This window comes from Petromyzon marinus, chromosome 6 (assembly GCF_048934315.1).
Source record: "Petromyzon marinus isolate PM22_M1 ecotype Great Lakes invasive population chromosome 6, UKy_Petmar_22M1.pri1.0, whole genome shotgun sequence".
Lineage (NCBI taxonomy): Eukaryota > Metazoa > Chordata > Hyperoartia > Petromyzontiformes > Petromyzontidae > Petromyzon > Petromyzon marinus.
Genome location: NC_133672.1, coordinates 4,058,883 through 4,079,065, shown reverse-complemented (window position 1 = coordinate 4,079,065; position 20,183 = coordinate 4,058,883). Strand labels below are relative to the sequence as shown.

The following is a 20,183-nucleotide window of genomic DNA, read 5'->3' as shown; positions in this document are numbered from 1 at the left end:
ATCCTGTATATCGGTGGTTTTCAATTTCCAGTCCTTGCAACACAACCGTTCATACAATTTCACTGTTTATGTCTAAATCCAATATTAAGTAATTTAAGAGGCTGGCCGTCCGTTCATGGGCAGACGGGAATTACAAGCCTTCACGTTGGATACAAGTGGAGGCGTTTTAAATTTAGCGCTGCTTTGACTGCGTGCATCGGGCCAATAAACACGAAACACAACACAACACCTTGGCATTTTTCGATTTAAAGCTTTCGTGACTGCAGGGATTCATCTTCTTGGTTCTTTCGGTAAAGTCAGGTAGAAGGGAAATAATAAAATAATAAAAAATAAAACATAATAAAACAAAATTCTCACCACGTTTCGGCCACAACACAAGTAGCCTTCCTCAGGTGAAGAAACAGCACTGTCGGAAAGACAGCGCTCCAATGAACACTGCTAAGCTTGGCAGCGTATTTTAAGCTGGGTGGGAGGAGCAGAGCGCCTTGACATAGGAGTTTACATATCAACAGAAGAATTTAGCATTGATGTAACTGTGTTAATGTGAGAGATTAGCAGGATGTTAAAGTCAGAAATTAGCATGTAACTGGGAGATTAGCATGATGTTAGTGTGAGGATTTAGCATGTAACTGGTCACGGAAGTAGCTATGTTAAAGTTAGAGTTTACATATCAACAGAGGTATTTAGTATATTGACGCTAAAGAACTGCAACTACCCAACTATCATACAATAAACCGATGTGAAATAACTAAATATAAACTACATCAATATAATCAATGTACTCAATATAGTCTCCACTAAGCTGAGCTACTAACAATAAGTCAATATACATTACATTTCTATGTCGCAAAAAATATAATATGCCTCCAACTAATCTTTTTATTATAAACTGCCATAGACAGACCCAAACATTGAATTATACACTGTGTTACTATACACTACCCTATACTTTAGATTATAATAATATTAGACTTGTAATATTACACTGTGTATTATATTATTCTACCAACCCTACTGTATACCACACTGCTGTATATTCACTATACAATTACAATACTATATATTACCAAATAAATTATATTAAACATTACACTGAAAGGTACTAAGAGATTAGCAGAATGTTAAGGTGAGAAATTAGCATGTAACTGGGAGATTAGCATGATGTTAATGTAAGGAATTAGCATGTAACTTGTCACTGAAGTGGCTATGTTAAAGTCAGTTTACATATCAACAGAGGCATTATATTAACGCTAAAGACTGCAACTACCCAACTATCATACAATAAACCGATGCGAAAGAACTAAATATAAACTACATCAATATATTTTTGATTTAAAGCTTTCGTGACTGCAGGGATTCATATTCTTGGTTCTTTCGGTAAAGTCACGTAGAAGGGAAACAATAAAATAATAAAAATAAAAAAATAAATATTATTTCATTGTTTCCCTTCTACGTGACTTTACCGAAAGAACCAAGAATATATACATCAATATAATCAATGTACTCAATATACTCTCCAATAAGCTGAGATATTAACATAAAGTAACTGGGTATACACTACACTATATAATGAACACCATATTGGTAAACTGATAAAAACTCAAATATAAACTACATCAATATTATCAACAAACTCAATATACTCTCCCATCAGCTGAGCTACTAACAATAAGTCATGCATTACAATTCTATGTCGAAAAAAGTGGCGGTTTCTTTTTTCTCAACGCTAGCACCACGGAAAGCAGCGAGCGTTGTTCAGACGGACGAGTCCATCTGTGCTCGGAACAGAGGAGGGGGGAGAGAGGGAGAAACAGCCACGATGCGCTGCTCTGTCCTGTGCTGCGTTACAACTTTGCTATAAACTAGGCTACTATACATTACAATATTATACCTTCCAATCTAAACTACACTGTATAATATCGTATACACAGCCCAATATAAGGTCTAACATGCATTATATTGATATGCCTCCAACTAAACGTTTTTCTACATTACACGACTATACACCGTACTATACACTGCCAGAGACAAACCCCACCATTGAATTATACAATGCGTTACTATACACTACCCTATACGTTAGACTATAAAAAATTAGACTTGTAATATTACACTATGTATTATTCTACCAACCCTACTGTATACCACACTGCTGTATATTCACTATACTATATATTGCCTCATGAATGATATTAAACATTACACTGTTATACTATCTATTATTATACAATATGCTATAAACCATACCATTGACCGTCGTGTGAAAGGTACTAAGAGGCAGTGCTAGCGAATGGACTGCGGTGTGAAAGTCACTGTAAAATACAATAAATCAAGAACCGAAATGGTTTATCACGTCTTTCCAATGATTACTAAGCCAGAATCCATCTTCTCGGTTGAAATTGTCTCTGTGTTTATATATGTGGATGGCTTTATGAACGAATTTATCATGGTAGCCGGATGGCTTGCAGAGAACCTCCGTCTTGGAGAAGTCAATGTCATGTCAGCCCACTGAATTATAACAGTGATCTGCCACGGCTGAGGTGTTCGTCCTACCGTGTTTCAAGTCTGCTTTATGTTCACGGATGCGGTCCAAGATATGTCGTTTGGTTTCTCCAATGTAACTGCTACCACAAAGGCAACTTAGTTTGTAGACGCCCGGGTACTGTATGTCTGGAACTACATCTTTTACAGACGGGACCAGATCACGGATTTTATGTACTGTGTTGAATCGGACCTGGATCTTGTGTTTATTCCGGATTTTGGAGATCTTTTTTGTGACCCCCGCAATGTAGGGTAAGGTGATGGTTTTGAATGGCTCCTCAAGAGGATCCTTCTCAATGGTTGGAGTGATGGCTTTGCGGATTGTGTAGTTGGAGTAACCATTAGCCTTGAGAGCTTGGTGTACGTGCTTGAGTTCACTGGCAATGTGTTCCTGGTCGGAAATGCATTGGGCTCTATGGTATAGAGTCTTGATGAGGGAATTCTTCTGGGATGGATGATGGTGGGAATCCGGTTTTAAGTAAGCATCCGTATGGGTAGCTTTCCTGTAGACAGAGTGGCTCATTGAACCATCAGGTCTCCTTTTAATTAGGACATCCAAAAAGGGTAGCTTGCCATCGTTTTCTACTTCCATGGTAAATCTGATGGCTGGGTGTATGGAATTGATGTGGTCGAGGAATTGGTCTAGACAGGCCGGCCATGTGGCCAGATGACAAAAGTGTCATACACGTACCTCTTCCATAAGGTCGGGCGTAGAGTGGCAGTCTGGATGGCGTCAGTCTCAAATTTCTCCATGAAAACGTTGGCTACCACCGGAGATAGGGTGGAGCCCATTGGGGTGCCCTCAGTTTGTTTGTTGAAAGTTCCATTCCAGGTGAAGTATGTGTTGGTTAAGCAGTGTCTCACCAGGGGAGGTACATCAGTATGCAGTCCTTGATGAACCAAGTCTTCAATGATTGTGATGGTGTCAGGTACAGGGACTTTGGTGAATAAGGAAACCACATCAAAACTGACAAGCAGGTCGTCTGGGGACAGGGAAATACCCTTGATTGTCAATACCAGGTGAGTAGAGTTTAGTACCGCAGAGGTGGTTTTTCCAGTAAAAGGCCGCAGGATTTCAGACAAAAAACGAGCCAGTTTGTAGGTGGGGGAGTTGATAGTAGAGACAATGGGACGAAGGGGTGTATCTTCTTTATGTATCTTTGGAAGGCCATATAATCTTGGTGGCCTGGCCGCAGAAGGTTTCAACAAGAACTGTTTGGTTCGATCAATAAATGCAGTTGAATCAGAAATGATTTTGTTGGTTTTAATGACGAGGCTGTTGGTGGGGTCTCCTCTTATTTTTGTATAGCTGACATCATTGAGTAGTTCCTGAATTTCATTGTTATATTCTTTTTTGTCCATGATGACAGTGGCATTGCCCTTGTCGGCTGAGAGGATGTCAATGAAACCAAGTTGTCCTTTTTAAATTGAGATAATTCAAAATGCGCATCTTTGCTGATGTTGCTAACTGGCATCTTAGCATTTTTGAGGGTTGCAGCGATTTCCGATCTTGCTACGTCTGCAGCGATGTGACCCAGGCCCTTGAGAGCCACGTCGACATGGGCAATGATATCATTAACTGGTATGTGTTTAGGTGTGACTGCAAAGTTTAGCCCTTTAGCTAAATTGGATTTCAGATCATCAGAAATAGAACTGTTACTGCGATTAATTACGACTTTGTTAACGTCTAGTTTTTCGGTGTGTGGGTCCGATTTCTTGTTGGAGAGGCGATTGAATTTGGAAACCAAGTTGTCCATACATTTGGTCGACATAGTGGCAGCTGAAGAGGCAATCATATTGTCTACATGTTCCCAATGCCGTCAATGTTAAGTGTGATTTGTAGAGTGTCTTGTTTAACTGGTCTAGTTCGGTGCACGTAAGTCTGATTTTTTCTGAGATAAGAGCTAAGCTAGTTCTAGATAGAATTCGTTTTGCATTAGAAGAAGTTACAGCAGCAGAGGTTAGTGTAAATGCGGTTGGTATTACCTTAGAGTCGCGGCATCTCTTTAGAAAGGTGAGAGACTCGATTAGCTGAGCCTTCTTATCCCGAAGTTTGTTGAAGGATCTCAAGGTTATGTGGAATCCCTCCCCTTAGAGGCAGTTAAATTTCGATTTAAAGCTTTCGTGACTGCAGGGATTCATCTTCTTGGTTCTTTCGGTAAAGTCACGTAGAAGGGAAATAAACAGTTACATGCTAATTTCTGACTTTAACATCCTGCTAATCTCTCACATTAACACAGCTACTTCAATGCTGAATTCTTCTGTTGATATGTAAACTCCTTTGTCAAGGCGCTCTGCTCCTCCCACCCAGCTTAAAATACGCTGCCAAGCTTAGCAGTGTTCATTGGAGCGCTGTCTTTCCGACAGTTCTGTTTCTTCACCTGAGGAAGGCTACTTGTGTTGTGGCCGAAACATCGTGAGAATTTTATTTTATAATGTTTTATTTTTATTATTTTATTATTCCCCTTCTACGTGGTGACTTTACCGAAAGAACCAAGGAGACCTTGGCATTTGTTTGCCAATTACCATTGCCAGCATTTTAACTCCGTTCTGCGATGCGTTCAAGCACGACTCACTTGGGGTACACAAATTACATATCAGATTGACTTCCGATTTAATTTGCAGCGACCTTTTGCTGCAAAATTACGTTAAGAAAAGGAAATTATGACTACGCTGCTACGTTATTACGTGCCGTGGTATGTTGCATCAATTCTGCCCAGTGTAATGTGCTTGATAAAGTATAATCATACATGGCACGTTAACCTCATGTTTATGCAGTGATCACAGCTTAAGCGAGAAAATAATATATACGATGCTTTCATTGTTATAGGAAAAATAAGCATCTTAACATATCCCATACAATAAATAACCACGTGAGAAAAGTCACCTGGAATGTGCCAGATCTCGGAGGCCTGGCAGAATTTAGCCTGGATAGTGCATCGATAAAGGACCACCATTCATCAGACAGATGGTAGTTATACTATCTGGCAGTGCTTCTCAACCTCTTTCATTCCACGGCTGTCACACCTTCGAGCTTCCTCGATTTTCGTGGCACATTATCCAACTGTGCACGTACGTGACCGAGGGAGTTGAGAGGGCCGGGGCCGTAGCTGACGGCTGTCTCTGCCGTACTGCGAGTTTGTGACCAATGGAGAGAAGAGGGCGGAACGGCGGGGGGGGGGGGGGCTTGAGGTTCTTTTCTATAATTCCGAAAATTCCGCGACACACCTGGGACTTTGCTGCGGGGGCTACATCGTGGGCAACAGAGGGTAATGTAAACAAACTCCATTGTTCCACTAGAATCTGTGCTCCGACTACGATCGTCTCGCCAATCCGCTTTGGCCCAGGGCGGTGAATTATGGTCCAACAACCCCACACAATCCGCACAGCGTGGGGAGGCCCACATCCAGCAGCGGGATTGACAACTGAATTATGCATATCTACAATAAACATAATCGTGCCGTGTATGCACCCTGCACGTGTTTTTTAGTTACGTAGTACATTCTTTTTTACAATGTAGCCTGCATTACAGGACAAACAACGCACGTTATGTGGAGTGATGCTGCGCTTGCAAGTCAAGTCGAGTCAACTAGTTTTTGATTAACGCGTGGTGCCTTTCTGGTACAAATCTGCCACCCAAAGCGCCATTATATCATTACGCATGGGAAAAAAAAACCCCACCACAATTCTAAACAGTTAAAAATAAGAAAATTAAAAGCAAGTTTTGGATACAATTGTACTGATCTGTGCAGGCGCAAGTAATTGGCCACATGATCCAGGCGGCAGGTAGCCAGATGCACTGTGCATTAGCAGTCTCCTTAAAGCGCGGAGCCTCGGGCGCGTTTGAAGCGCCGCCCTTTGTGAGCGCTGCGCGCTGCCAAGGTCAAAGGGAGGGCTGCCCGTGTCTCATTTCACGCGACCGTGAAAAACAAAACAAAAATTTAACGAAAAAAAAGTCCCATCGGATTGATACGACAGACAGCCTTTCTTTGCTCCTATTCTATTTTCGACGAAAAGGCGTAACAATACTTAGTCGGTTGAGGACGGAGTGTGCGGTGTTTGTTTGGCCATTGGGATTATTTGCACGATATGGGGGGGGGGGGGGGGGGGCTGAGCTATGACGATGATGTTTATATGGGAATTATTTCAAAGCAAGAAAAACAAACTACCTTAACAAGACTGTTTGGCAAGCCGACCGCGTTTCATAAACTGCTTCCTTAAAGAAAGAAAAAACCGCGTTTATTTAATACTGGTGTTTTGTTCTTCCAGGTTCCAAGGATACGACTTGGTTAGTGTGTAAAACAAACGTTTACTTAATTAAACTAAATTAGATCGCGCGTGCTTACAAGACCAGCAGACAAATTCCCGACCTGCGGGCAGCCTCATTCACGACTCACCGCGTTTGTGATAAATCGGCAAACAACGTTTTACTTTTTTGAGCCGTTGCATTGATTTATTGGGTTCTGATGAATTATAGCTTGGATTGGTTGACACGAGTCTGTAACAAAGAAAAAACGCCTTCCTGCATGACAGAACCTGTTTTTTTCATATTTAGTGTGTGTGTGTGGTGCGTTTCATAAAAATGAAACTAAATTCGTAGGCGGAGTTTGACTTCTATATTGGGGGATTGCTTTGTCCCTCACATTAGGAATCGCGGGTGCATACAGTTATTATTTTTTTAATCTTAATGGTAAACTCTGCCCAGGACGAAACTCCAAAGTCTTGCAGTGTAAAAACGCACAAAGACAAAGGCCCCCCCGGATAACTCGAAACAGATTTTTTTTCGGGGCAAGTGCTGTTTGCGAGCTCTTAATGCTGTGCAAGTGCGTTAGAATCTGGGTTTCCCAAACTCAAATCCTCGAGATCCACCACGCTGCGTCTCTCTCTCCGCGTTTACCAATTTACTCTCCATCCAAATACAAATTAACTCATTCCACGCTGTGCGCGCCCGATAATTGTTCAATACGTGCAACGTGACACACACACAAAGACAAAGATCCTCAATATAGCCTTAACAGACTGTTGGAGCAAGTGCTGTTAGCGAGCACCTATGAAGGCCGGAACGGCACACGAGGGGGTGGGTGCGCCAGCAACGACTCACACTCACTGACACACTCTCACAACAACAACAACCGCCATTCGCTACTAAGTGGCGATGACGTCACCACGACGCTTGTGCCAGGCCATGTGCACCTTGAGGCCACATGAAGTGTCGAACGTCCGCTAGCAGGAGGTCACGGGGCAGACCCAGGTGCCACGGGTCGACTAACTGAGATGACTGAGATGACTGGCTGATGCACCACCTGTGCCCCCTACTGTGCCAACCTGCTGTGCTTTAGCCACCCGGCGCTCCGCTCGTTGTTGTGAGCGTCGCTCCTCCGCCCTCCGTTGTTGTTGGAGGGCGTCTGCCTACTACTGCCTAGTAGCGTCCTTCACGAGCCTCCTCCACAGAGGCCGATCTTGACACCGCTGGTACCAGTCATCGGCAAGTCCACCCAGCTCCACGTCCTCCTGTACCACATCACTCCATCTCTTCTCTAGCCCGTGCCGCGCCCGTTTAGCCCCCTCGATCCGGCCGAACAAAAGCTGCTTTGGCATGCGGTGGCTGGGCATGCGGGCTATATGACCCAGCCAACGCAGCCTTGCCTGCCGGAGGAGCTCACCGATGGGACCTTGCCCAGATCTTTCAAGGATTTGTGAGCTCCTCACACAATCCAGCCTGGTTAAACCCAGGATGGAGACGTAGGCAGGCTAGCCTAAATGTTTGTAACCGGCGAAGATGTTCCAAGTTTCGCAAGCATAGAGAAGGGAGGGAATGACCGTGCCGAGAAGACCTGAAGCTTCGTGCGGAGCGATAGACCAGGTAGCTTCCACACAGCGTTACGCAACCGATGAAAAGATATTGCCGCTCGACTGATTCGGAGTGAGACCTCTGCTGTTAAACTGGAGCCGGTCATAAGCACACTGCCCAGGTATGGGAAACTCTCCACTCTCTCCACAACTGCCCCATCACCGATTGGGAGTTGTGGAGGTGGAGTGTCCGATGGTACAAAATACCCAGGCAGGTGATTGGTTTTGGTGGGGCTGATGGTAAGGCCCCATCTCTTAGTTGCACGCCCCAGTCTCAGCAGCAGCGTCTCCAACTCCTCCTCTGAATGAGCAGCTATTACCAAATCATCGGTATACATAACGTGATTGAGCAATAGGGAGCCATCCCTTGACCGCACCCGGGCATTGATCAGCCTCCCATTATATCTGTACCAAATGGAGATTCCCCCGGTACAGCTATTGAAGGCTTCACGAACTACGTGGTCAATATATATGTTAAATAATGTGGGAGCCAGAGGACATCCCTGTCGCACCCCAAGGTGTACAGGGAATGGCTCTGATTCCCGGCCACGTAGTTTTACCCGGGCCCGCTCACCATCATGAAGATCCTTAATGATCGTGAGCAGAGGGTCAGGGACTCCAAAAGCACGAAGAACAACCCAGAGCCCAGGCCTACTGATGGTATCATAGGCCTTGACCAGGTCAATAAAGCAGAGATGTAGGTCTTGTTGGAATTCCCTACACCTCTGCTGTAGCAGACGGACAGAAAATATGGCATCTGTGCATGACCGCCCTTTCTTGAAACCGCATTGGGGCTCCGCAAGCCTCTCCTCAGCGTGCCTGGCAAGGCGATGTTGAATAATCCTTGCCAGGACCTTTCCCGGCACACTGAGGAGTGAGATGCCCCTGTAGTTGTTACAGTCTGTGCGGTCCCCCTTCTTAAAGAGGGGGACCACCAGGGCATCTTTACAATCCTGTGGAACCCGTCCAGTGGTCCAGACTGTTGTTATGAAGTCATATAGGGCAGTCTGTGCACAAACGCCACCCTCCCTCAGCATTTCGCTTGGGAGATCATCTCTGCCCGGTGCCTTTCCTGGTCTCAGACTCCGGATCGCCTTCAGTACTTCCTCAACAGATGGCACCTCAGCCAGCCACTCACAGGGGGTGACTTCTTCCAATATTTGAGGCACCGCAGCCTCAGCAGGGTCATCCCAACTTTGTGCCACGACGTTTTCTTGGCTGAGGGGTTTCCCCTCCCCCAGGACCTCACAGAAATGCTCAGCAAATCTGCAAACTGTTCCTGGGGGTCGGAGATTGGAACACCGTTTTTTCCCCTAATGATGGTAATAGGTGTGGCGCTGCAGGTTACTTTTTTGATGGAGTTAAATAGAGATTTGTGATCGCGGGCCACTGAGGCAGACTCCATCTCCTCAGCAACCCGCGACCACCACCCATCCTTGCAGCGCCTCACGGCTCTCCGAACCTCCGAGCGAAGACTGCGGTAAGCCTCCTCATTCTCTGACGTGGGATTCTGTAGCCGATGACAGTGGGCCTGTCGCTTTTTCTCAACTATCCTGAACACCTCCTCTCTCAGCCAGGGTCTCTGGGGAGGTCTGGACCGCGTATCCAAAGCAGCCATTACAGCTGCATGAGTCATCAGGAGGAGTGGGGGACGATGCCAACCCCAGCCGCGAGCGATGATGAAATTCTCGCTTGCAACTTTCATCAGCTAACTGAGACCAGGCCACTTTAGGTTGGAATTGGGTCCTGGGTGTACACCCACCACCGGAGTAGAAGAATGGCAGGCGCATCTTACAGATGACTAGTCGATGGTCAGAGGGCAGATCAGCTCCATGGTAGGTCCTGGTGTCAAGGACATGGGCTCGCATCCGCTGGTCCGTCACTATGTAGTCCAGCAGTTGTTCTTGCTTGGACCCGGCATGCATCCATGATGTTTTGTGGATGCGCCGATGCCGGAACAGCGTGTTGGTAATTACAAGCCCATGGGCTGCACAAAAATATAGCAGCCTCCTACCGTTGTTATTGAGCTGATCTAGCCCATGCCCTCCAATCACTCCAGACCAGGTGCCAGCATCATGACCAACTCGGGCATTGAAGTCACCCAACAAGATGACTCTATCCCGAGGGGCCACTTTAGCCAGCAACTGTGACAGGAGGTCATAGAAGGCATCTGACTCATCGGCTTTGCCTGCATCCCTCCACGGATGTTCGTCTTCGGTGGGGGCATAAGTAACCACGACCACCACTCCTCGCCTCCGGTTGATGGGAAGGCGAGCCCAAAGTAGCCTGGCGCTTACAGCTTCCCACACCTCACCGGCGTCACCGCCACGCTCCCACGCACCCTTCATTCTTTTGTTCAAAAGAAGAGCCACACCCTGTTGTTTGGCAGTTTGCTGCCCCGAGTAGAGGACTGTCCACCCCTCATGGTGGCAGGAGCCAGAACCGGTCCACCGGATCTCCTGAATGCCACAGAGATCCAGGCGTTACCGGTCCAGCTCCCGACAGAGGAGTGGCAGCCTCTCCTCCGCTGTGAGCGTTCGAACATTCCACGTGGCCACACGAAGTGCCTTTTCGTTGTTTCTGGAGGAGCCCCGAGGGTAGAAATTTAATCTCCTGGCTCCGCCAATTGGGGTTTGGCCAGGAGACGTCATAGACACATGTCCCCCCGGGGCCTCCGGCACAAGCTTATTAGTTAAATATTTAAGTCGTGGTTTCGTGGTAATTTTTGAAGGTGGAGGGGTTACCAGCCCCTCGCACCCGTCCAAAGCCCCTGATTAGCCACTGTGGTGGTCACAGACGCCATGAGGGGAGAGGCCAATCTGAATTGGCCCTCCCCCCACAGCACTGTCCACGACAGAGTTGCCCGTCCGGCACCGCGAGGAGGTAGGGGATTGTTTTGTGGACACTCACACACACAAAAAAACCAAAGATCCCCCATATAGCCTTAACAGACTGTAGGAGCAAGTGTTGTTAGCAAGCACCTATGAAGGCCGGAACAGTACACGAGGGGGTGGGTGGCCAGCACCACGCCCGACCGCCTTTGTCTCCCTAGTGGCAATATTTACACACCACACCAGGTACTCATTTGAGGCTGAGTCGATCTAGGGGAGGCCCGGGACCAGTTCAGATAATCGTCACTGGTGTTGGCCGTGAGCGGGAATCGAACCCGTGTCGCCGGGTTCATAGCGCAGCGTAGCGCTAACCGCTACACTACCGCTCCCCACTCACTTACACACACTCACGTACACACACTCACTTACACACACTCACTTACACACACTCACTGACACACACTCGCATGCACACAGACTGTAGACCTCACAACATTCACGCATCTATCGTCATGTACCTTCGTTCCCCTCCAGGGGCCGATGCAAAAGACATCTCCACACATCACGATGTGAATCAGCATGAATGTGGACCAGAGACGCGCATGAATTATATTTTGTATACAACGACGGGCGCGTGAATTGGATGTTACGATGCACGATATATTTTTTTGTATTTGTATCACGTTCAGAAAGCCCAACACCGTTCGGAACAACGCATTTCCGTGAGCGCAGTTAGGAGCGAGTGAGTCGTTTTGAGAATTGTGTTGTTGTTGGAAATTTGGTTTTAAGTAACAACATCGCTTAATTTTATTTTACCAGTCATGGTTGGAGTTGGGGGGGGGCAAAACAAATAAAAGACCCATAGTGTTGTAATTCGCTTTTAAAATGAAGATTGACTGTTAGAGCTTTTCGTGGTATTAATATCACTAAGTGGTTTACACTGTGCTTTGGTTAATCCCGCCTGTAATCTGCAGCTGTATGCTAATTGCACGGCGAGGCGCAGCGATGTTGAGCGGCGTGCGATGGCCGTGGTGTCGCGTTTAGCGGCGCTGCGCCACGGACCCCGGCCACCCGGGTTCGATTCCCGCTCAGGGCCAACACCGGCGACGATTATCTTAACCGGTCCTGAGCCTCCCCCTAGGTCGACTCGGCTTCAAATGAGTAAGCCGGTGCGGTGCGTGAAAATCGTCACTGGGAAGACAAAGGCGATCGGGCGTGGTGCTGGCCACCCGCCCCCTCGTGTGCCGTGCCGGCCTTCATCGGTGCTGCTCGCTAACAGCACTTGCCCCAACAGTCTGTTAAGGCTAGACGGGGGGCTTTGTCTGATGGTCATTAAGCATACGGGGAAGGGGAGAGGGGATGGGGGGACCCTGTATGGTGAATGGTGATGGTGGTGGCGATGATGATGATAATGATTCTGTAATGGAATAAAAAAAAACATAAAGATACTGAAGAATAGGAGAGACGTAAATCAGACTTGTTAAATAGCCAGGGGACAAAAAAAGAGAAGCAAACGATTGTGTAAATGTGTAATGAATCATCCATAATAGACGCACTCTTTGCACATAACATTGCCATGCACTGTCTCGTCCTTTAGAACTGCCGAGGATATACGCTGAGATAAACTAAACGATGTAAAACAACACTTTGGTCACAATAGGCCATAAACAATTGATATGTCGTATAAGTGGTGCTCCGTTGGCCGAACGCGTTGGTTGTGTCGTGCAGGGATTTACTATAACGTGAACATCACATGAGCGGTGTAACAGCGGGGCTTAAGTGATGATGTAGAATAAAAAGACGAATTATGGACTGGCCGCACCTTTTTTATTTTATTTTACCAAGACTTGTAAAACGACCACCAAAAAATGTAATTCCCCGAGAAAGCGGCCCATTATTTACTGCCTTGCTTCACCATTCGTGAATTTACTTAAACGCTATTTTGCAAGGATAATGCATGCAGGCAATGTGCACAAATTACTCAATATATATATTTTTAACACTAAGCCGTATGATCACATTCAACAAAACACCTTCCATCTCGTATCTCCACGGTAAAAACAGTCAAATATCTTATAACCTATCCAGATGATCGGCCTTCCAGACTTTTTTTTTAAACCAGAAGCATTTTGTTCAAACACGCAAACTCTGGTTTGGCTTCGCCCTTTTGGACTTCATCAAGCAGTAGTCGTACGCGCTCAACAAACACTGCACCTGTTCCATCAGATGTCATTGGTAAGCGTGACCTCGCCGCAACATGTCCGGGGGCTTTTTGGCGAATCCGTTGCCTCCGCTGCTGGATGGGAGCCCTTAATAACCACGCCTTGCCGGGGTCGTGGGGGGTACATCGACTATACTTCGCCACGCCGGTCAGTGGCGGGTCGGTAAATGCGGGGAGCGTAACAGCGGTAATAGTTCTGCTGCACTGCCCTCTGCAAAAACAACAACAACAACGACCTAGCAGCAGTTGCAGCCTTGCTACATGTTTTAAGCACGGGTCCTCAACCGTCGAAGGATCCTCTCCCAGGCTCGTCGCTGCCGAGCGGCTGAAAATCTGGTGAGCTCGGACGCATTCAGGGCGAGCGATTTAGCCAAAGGTAAAAAAAACCAACCACCACCACAACACCGTTGGTCTCTTCTACCAAGAGCCTCAACGAGCTCCCATAGTTGGAGCGCTGTGGGTAATTCGGGATGTAAAAATCACCGACAATTTACCGAGGTTTCATGCGTGCGCGCGTTCCCGTGTTGATTTCGGACCGCTCGCGGGGGATCGGGATTGCAATCGCTGCATGAATGAAACGATTAAGGGATTAGATGGGTAGACGTTCTTGTGTACAGTACACAGAGCGGTAAGCAACTTCTCTGTATCAAAGGCTCCGACGACAAAACGCGCGCCATCGACTGTGGGATGCACAAGGACAAAGATCCACCGTGTAGCCTTAACAGACTGTTGGGGCAAGTGCTGTTAACGAGTAGCACCTATGAAGGCCGGCACGGCACACGAGGGGGTGGGTGGCCAGCACCACGCCCGACCGCCTTTGTCTCCCCAGTGGCGATGTTTACACACCACATCGGGTACTCGTTTGAGGCTGAGTCGACCTAGGGGAGGCCCAGGACTGGTTCAGAAAATCGTTATTGGTGTTGGTCGTGAGCGGGAATCGAACTCGGGTGGCCGGGTTCGTAGTGCAGCGCGCTAACCGCTCCACCACCGCTCCCCACTGTGAGACGCGCACACACACACACACGCGGGCACATTCACGTGGTTGTTTGTTGTTGTTGTCAAAATTCCACCTTTAACAACCCGAAGTCTATAATGTGTGTCATTGGCGTCTTCGGTGGTGGTAGGGGGAGATAAAATGCCATGCGCGAGTCCCATGGCTATTGTTATTATTGCACAAGAGAGTCCTGCATTGAGGGTCTTTGGCCACTTCCGATCGTGAGTGAAACATCGCAAGAAAACGGAATTCTCGAGAGGGCGGAAGCTTCACCACGCACGCATACAAGGGGTTAACACTCAAAGCCCCGCACAGCGGAGATTCCAGAATCCACATCCATTACCTGTGGGCTATCTTGCAGCTCAAGCCTATAACACCTGATATCGCCAGGCGGTCTCTCATCCAAGTACTGATTTCGATCAAGCCCACTTAGCGTTCATCATCCGATGGGTGTATAGGTGGTAAAGGCGCAGTGCCGCAATGTCATTCTCACGGCACCGCCGGCAGGAGGGCCTCCGCTCGAGGGGGCTCTAGAGAGCTCCTCTCAGGAGTGTTTTGGCCTACTCTTCCAAGCTGGCCAGACGTCTTAAAAGAGGTGGAAGTATCCGCACTTAACGTCACCGCACGCGACCTGCCGATCGACCACAGGATTTCAAGTTCAACAGCGCTAACCGTTACACCACGGTAGCAATCCTAACGGGTGTATTATTCAGGAGGGGTAAGTTGGCCGTCGTATAGGCATAACATTTTCACAATGATAACATCATCATCATAGTGCATCGAGACCTCAACAACGTCACCCCGCCGCCGCATCAAAGTCCCCGATGCCCCCTTCTGGGATCGCGCTGCTGTCACCATCCTGGAATCTAACCCAGATCCCGAAGAACGCTGGCAAAGGGAGTGGAGCGACGCGGACGTTCAGAATAAACACCTCCTCATTCGAGAGCCAAACATCATCGGCCTTGACATTCCCCCTCGAAGACACTGGTGGTGGAACCCCGGACCGTATCAGAACATCAATAAGCGGATGCGCACATCTCCATCATAAAATTATAATTAAAGACACAAGACAGTGCGATTGTGGCCACTGTAGTCTGCGCTCCTTCAATGTAAGAACAGCAAAACTCCACGAAGTCTCTCCTGAAGGGCCCTCTCGTCGCGGCTAACAGACCTCCACATCGCCATTTAGCTCCTGAACGTATTGCTACACACGCAACACTTTTTTCTCTCTCTCTACAAGCCAGCACCGGCGAACACGAAAAGCGCTCGCACACAATGACTGGTGAGAGAATCTCTCGCTCTTTATCTCCCTCCCTCCTCCCTCGCCACACCCTGCCTGCCTGTCGGTGCTGTGGGTGCGTGCGGGAAGGGAGGGAGGGACGGAGGGAGGGAGGGAGCAGGGCGGTGGATTAGCGGCGCGGCCGAAGCGGGGCCCCGAGCTCACACAAAGCGGCGAGCACGCGGACAGCTCCGGTGCTGAATTCGGCGTGACGGGAGGCGCGTGGCAAGCGAGCGAACAAGCGAGGGGAACGTTGCACTCCAGCCGTACTGACATATTGCGCAGAGGTAATAAGTTGGTTGCTTCAAGTGACGACGACGACGATGATGATGATGATGATGTTGATAATAATCCTACTTTTAAAAAAAGAAAAAGAAAACCCACCCCACGTGTGCGTCACTGGACGACACGGGGAAACGAGAAAACATTCCGTGAGTGATGCGTACAACTGTATGGTGGAATTATGTGCGTTTATTTCACGACTTAATAGTGATTTGCGAGGCGTGGCCCCCAGAGCGAGTGTGGATTGGAATACGATCATCAATCTCGCCAGCCAGTGAGGCTCAGCAGCGTCGTTCTATCTACGCCGCCCGTCCGTCTTGGGAATCGGCGCGGAATAAATTGCTGTAAATAAATTGCAGGCGCACGCGAACAAGAAGCCAGGTCATTTAGGATAGACGGAAGGCATTTACTATTAACTGTATACACGCCCCGCCCGCTCATACCCAAATTTGACATCTGCTCCACCCATGCAGCTTAGGCTCATTGTCCTCATTGGCTGTTGCCTTGCTACCATCTGTGACGGTGGTCAGACAAAGACAAGCATTCTCATATAAGAGGTGATGAGCACGAGAGATGCTACTACACAGAAGGACTCGAGCCTCTGCTCCCCTCCCCACGCGTTGCTACAGCTTCACCTGCATGCCCCCAAAGTGCTTGGGCTAAACCTGCAGAGTGTTGCATACTGCGAAGCGATTTTTTTGGGGGGGGAGGGGGGGGGGTGCAAGGGTGCAGCAGTGCCTTAATTTACCCTTAACGGTGCCTTGCACAAACCACGTCACCAAGATGCCGAAAGGATTTTTAGTGAAGAGGAGCAAGAGGGCCAGTGCCATGTCTTACCGGCCCCGTGCCGGTGAAGACAATAGCTTGAGCCCTGCAATGTGGCTATCCCCGCCAGACAGCACATACCCGGTGAACCTGGGCACCACCTGCACGGCCGTGGCCCCTCTGCCCTCCAGCTATCCACCGCCGTGCTCTTCCGCTTTCTCTGGCCGTGACCAGGAGCCATCTGTGGGGTTTGGCAGCCCGGACTCTGGCTATGCCTCTTACAGTCCCACCAGGGCCGTGAGCCGAGAGGACGCGGTGTTGGGTTCGCCAGCGTCGGCTGCGCCCTATCCCGGCCAAAGCGTCTTTCCTAGCCTCGAGCAGATGCTGCTGGCCGCGCCTTCGGCTCTGCAGCCAAGCAACGTGGAGCTGAAGCCGAGGTCGGGCCTCCCGAGCAGCTCGCCCACGGTGGGTGCCAAGCGGCCCTCGCCCGAACCCGCCGAGCGCAAAAGTAGCAAAGTGGCCGCAAAAAAGCCCAAGGCGGCGCGGAGGTTAATCTTCGAGGACAACGTGACCATCTCGCCCGTGCTGGGGCTGCGGATCAAGGAGGAGCCCGTGGACGCGAAGCCCAGGTCCTCCCGGCCCATGGGGGGAGGGTACGTGTGTCAGCTGTGCAAGGAGGAGTACGGGGACCCGTTCGCGCTGGCGCAGCACCGGTGCTCGCGCATCGTCCGAGTCGAGTACCGCTGCCCCGAGTGCGACAAAGTGTTCAGCTGCCCGGCCAACCTGGCTTCCCATCGGCGCTGGCACAAGCCGCGTCCCAGCCCAGCGAGCGCCACGCCAGGGGGAAAAGCGGACGCGGAGGTGCCGACTGCTGGGACCGCCGCCGCGGCCGCCGCCACCGCCGCTGTTGCTGCTGCTGCTGCCGCCGGCGCCGCTCACAGCGACGTCTCAAGCGACCGGGAGATGCCGAGCCGCGCCTCCACGCCCTCGGAAGCCGGCTCCGAGGACGGGCCCTACGAGTGCCCGCGCTGCAGCAAGAAGTTCCGGCGGCGCGCCTACCTGCGCAAGCACCTGCAGAGCGTGCACGAGGCGGCCGTGGTCGAGGCGGTCACCTCGTCGTTCCCTTGCCAGCTGTGCGACGAGGTGTTCTCGGTCCCCGAGGGCCGCGAGCAGCACCTGCTGGAGCACGGGTTGCCTCGGAGCGGCGGTGCCGGCGGCGGCGGTGGCGGCGGTGGCATTGCCTCGGCGTTCACCGCGCAGGCGACCTACGTCTTGGACAGAGATGGTGCGTCCGAGCAGCGGCTCGCCCTTCACCCACGGGACCTCTTCCCTTGCAAGTTCTGTCCCGCGACATTCTACAGCTCCCCGGGACTCACGCGCCACATCAACAAGTGCCACCCATCTGAGAACCGCCAGGTGATATTGTTGCACATGCCCCTGCAGCCGACTTGCTAGGCAAATTAAAAAATTTTTTGGAAAATTCGTCGGAGCGCTTGTCACGTGCCTTGTCGATTTCAGAGAGAGAGGGAAAAAAAACGTCGTATAAAGCCTTCGTCGAGACTGAATGTTCACAACGAGAAGAGTTGTTGGGGACACCGCTGACTGACCTCCGCTCAATTAAACTCTCTCCTTGAAGCGCCGAAGGGTAATGGGAGCATTCACGGTACTTAACAAGGTTACTCAGCTTTTTTTCCCCCTCCCGTAGCGATTAGGATGCAGTTATAGCACGAAGCTTTTGTAACACTGTCGCCTTAGCATATAGAAAAGCCAAATGTAGGTTACGGGAGCTCTTCACGATATTACTTTTCGTGGCTTATTAATGTGTGTAAATATTTGGTGAGAACCGCGTTTTTTGCTATTTATAGGAGAGAATATTAAATTAAGCGTAGTAACTGTATTTTATTAAAACAAATATTTTGTAATGTACTTTTCTATAGATGTGCTTAAATATAAAGTAGAATGTACTATTTTTGCAGCTTCGTACAAGTAGAGAAATAAAGTTTTATCTATCATGTTTAGGACATATCGTGTGCAAATCGTTGCAACTAGACACAGGCCCACGACTTTGTACGCCGAATGGCTATTTACTTATTGCAATTCACGATTAGAGGCCCTATTTTTAAAACGCAGTTTTGCTACTGTTTTTTGTGTACTAGATATTCTAGCCTTCCAAAGTGTACATGAAATGTCACCGCTTAATTACGTAAGTAATTGTACTCTTGTTTTACAAGTTTTATTGCGGAAAGCAATGTCTGTTTTTGAGACCCGTTTGTATAGATTTCGATTCAATAAATTCCTGTCCTGTTGCCCTGTGTCTCACCGCAGATTTCATTTGCACTGCAAACCGACACAAGACGCGCTTAACGTTTCACATTCAACACACACATACTACGTACGTGTTTAAAGCGTCAGCATTTACACTTTGGCATTCATCTATGAAGGGAAATTCAATTGATGGCCTGAAGTAAAGATTTTTTGAAAATTTACTAATGAATAGTTTACAAACAGCAGGTGACCTCTGCACGGACTCTCCGTTTAGAGAGCGCATCCTCTCATCCTCCTGCCACTCATTCTTCACCCCTTCAAAGGTGAACCCCCAGACAGTGCAGCCTCCACCACACCTCGCTTCCCCGAGAGGGAGGGAGGGAAGGATGTTAGAGCGAGAGGGCTGATGGAGAGACGCAGTGAGACTCGGGAAGCGCTAGATTGTTGGTTGGAACGAGATTTGATTTAATGCTATTACGTAAAAGGAGAATGTATGCACGTGAGCGGAGAGCGAACGAAGATAAGTTACAGTTGTAGCCCTTTTGACAATCCATGCTGAAGGGCTCTCCACGGCGCGTCGGTCGAGGGGATTTCACTATATTGCACCACAACTGTTTTTGCAGGTTGGTGAATGGGGCCCCTGGGGGAGGGAAAGAGAAGCACCGGTTGAGATATCACTCTCCACCGATGTTAGCCGTGGCCAGAAATTGAAGGTCACGAGGTTCGTATAGCGTGGTGCAGTAACCTATCCACCAAAACAGGGTACCTTTTGAAATTACATCGAAGAACGTGTCCAAATGTTGGAAGTTAATTACGGTGATGTCATTTTTGTTGTTAAACTCATTACAAAAAAAAGCGATTGCTTGGTCATATAGATCTCAGAATGAGAATATTTGTTCCAATATGTCCAGACTAATATTTTAAAGAAGCTGACATGCCCCCCCCTCCCACACAAAAAAATGGCTTTACGTCATTTGCTTGAGATTAAAAAGCACCAGATGGCCTGGGATTTCACCGTTTGTGGAAACGGGCACGGGACTCGCACGATATCCTCACAGTGGGCGCAAAGGGCTGATCGAACATGACAACCTCCACCGCCCACCGAATTCTTCACCGTGAGCGAGGGCAAAGCGGATATCAGCGCAAAATATTTTT

The 20,183-nt window shown here is 48.7% G+C and overlaps 1 protein-coding gene across 1 annotated transcript; it reads left to right on the top strand.

The window, feature by feature from the left end:
* Positions 1 to 16,026: 16,026 nt before the first annotated feature.
* LOC116939646 (insulinoma-associated protein 1a) lies at positions 16,027 to 19,069 on the top strand. Its single transcript, XM_032948320.2, has one exon. It carries the CDS (start codon positions 16,782 to 16,784, stop codon positions 18,216 to 18,218), a length of 1,437 nt encoding a protein of 478 aa, XP_032804211.2. The 5' UTR covers positions 16,027 to 16,781; the 3' UTR covers positions 18,219 to 19,069.
* Positions 19,070 to 20,183: the final 1,114 nt, after the last annotated feature.

Excerpts from the sequence above, each read along its gene's own strand:
- LOC116939646 (XM_032948320.2), top strand. The coding sequence starts at position 16,782 with ATGCCGAAAGGATTTTTAGTGAAGAGGAGCAAGAGGGCCAGTGCCATG.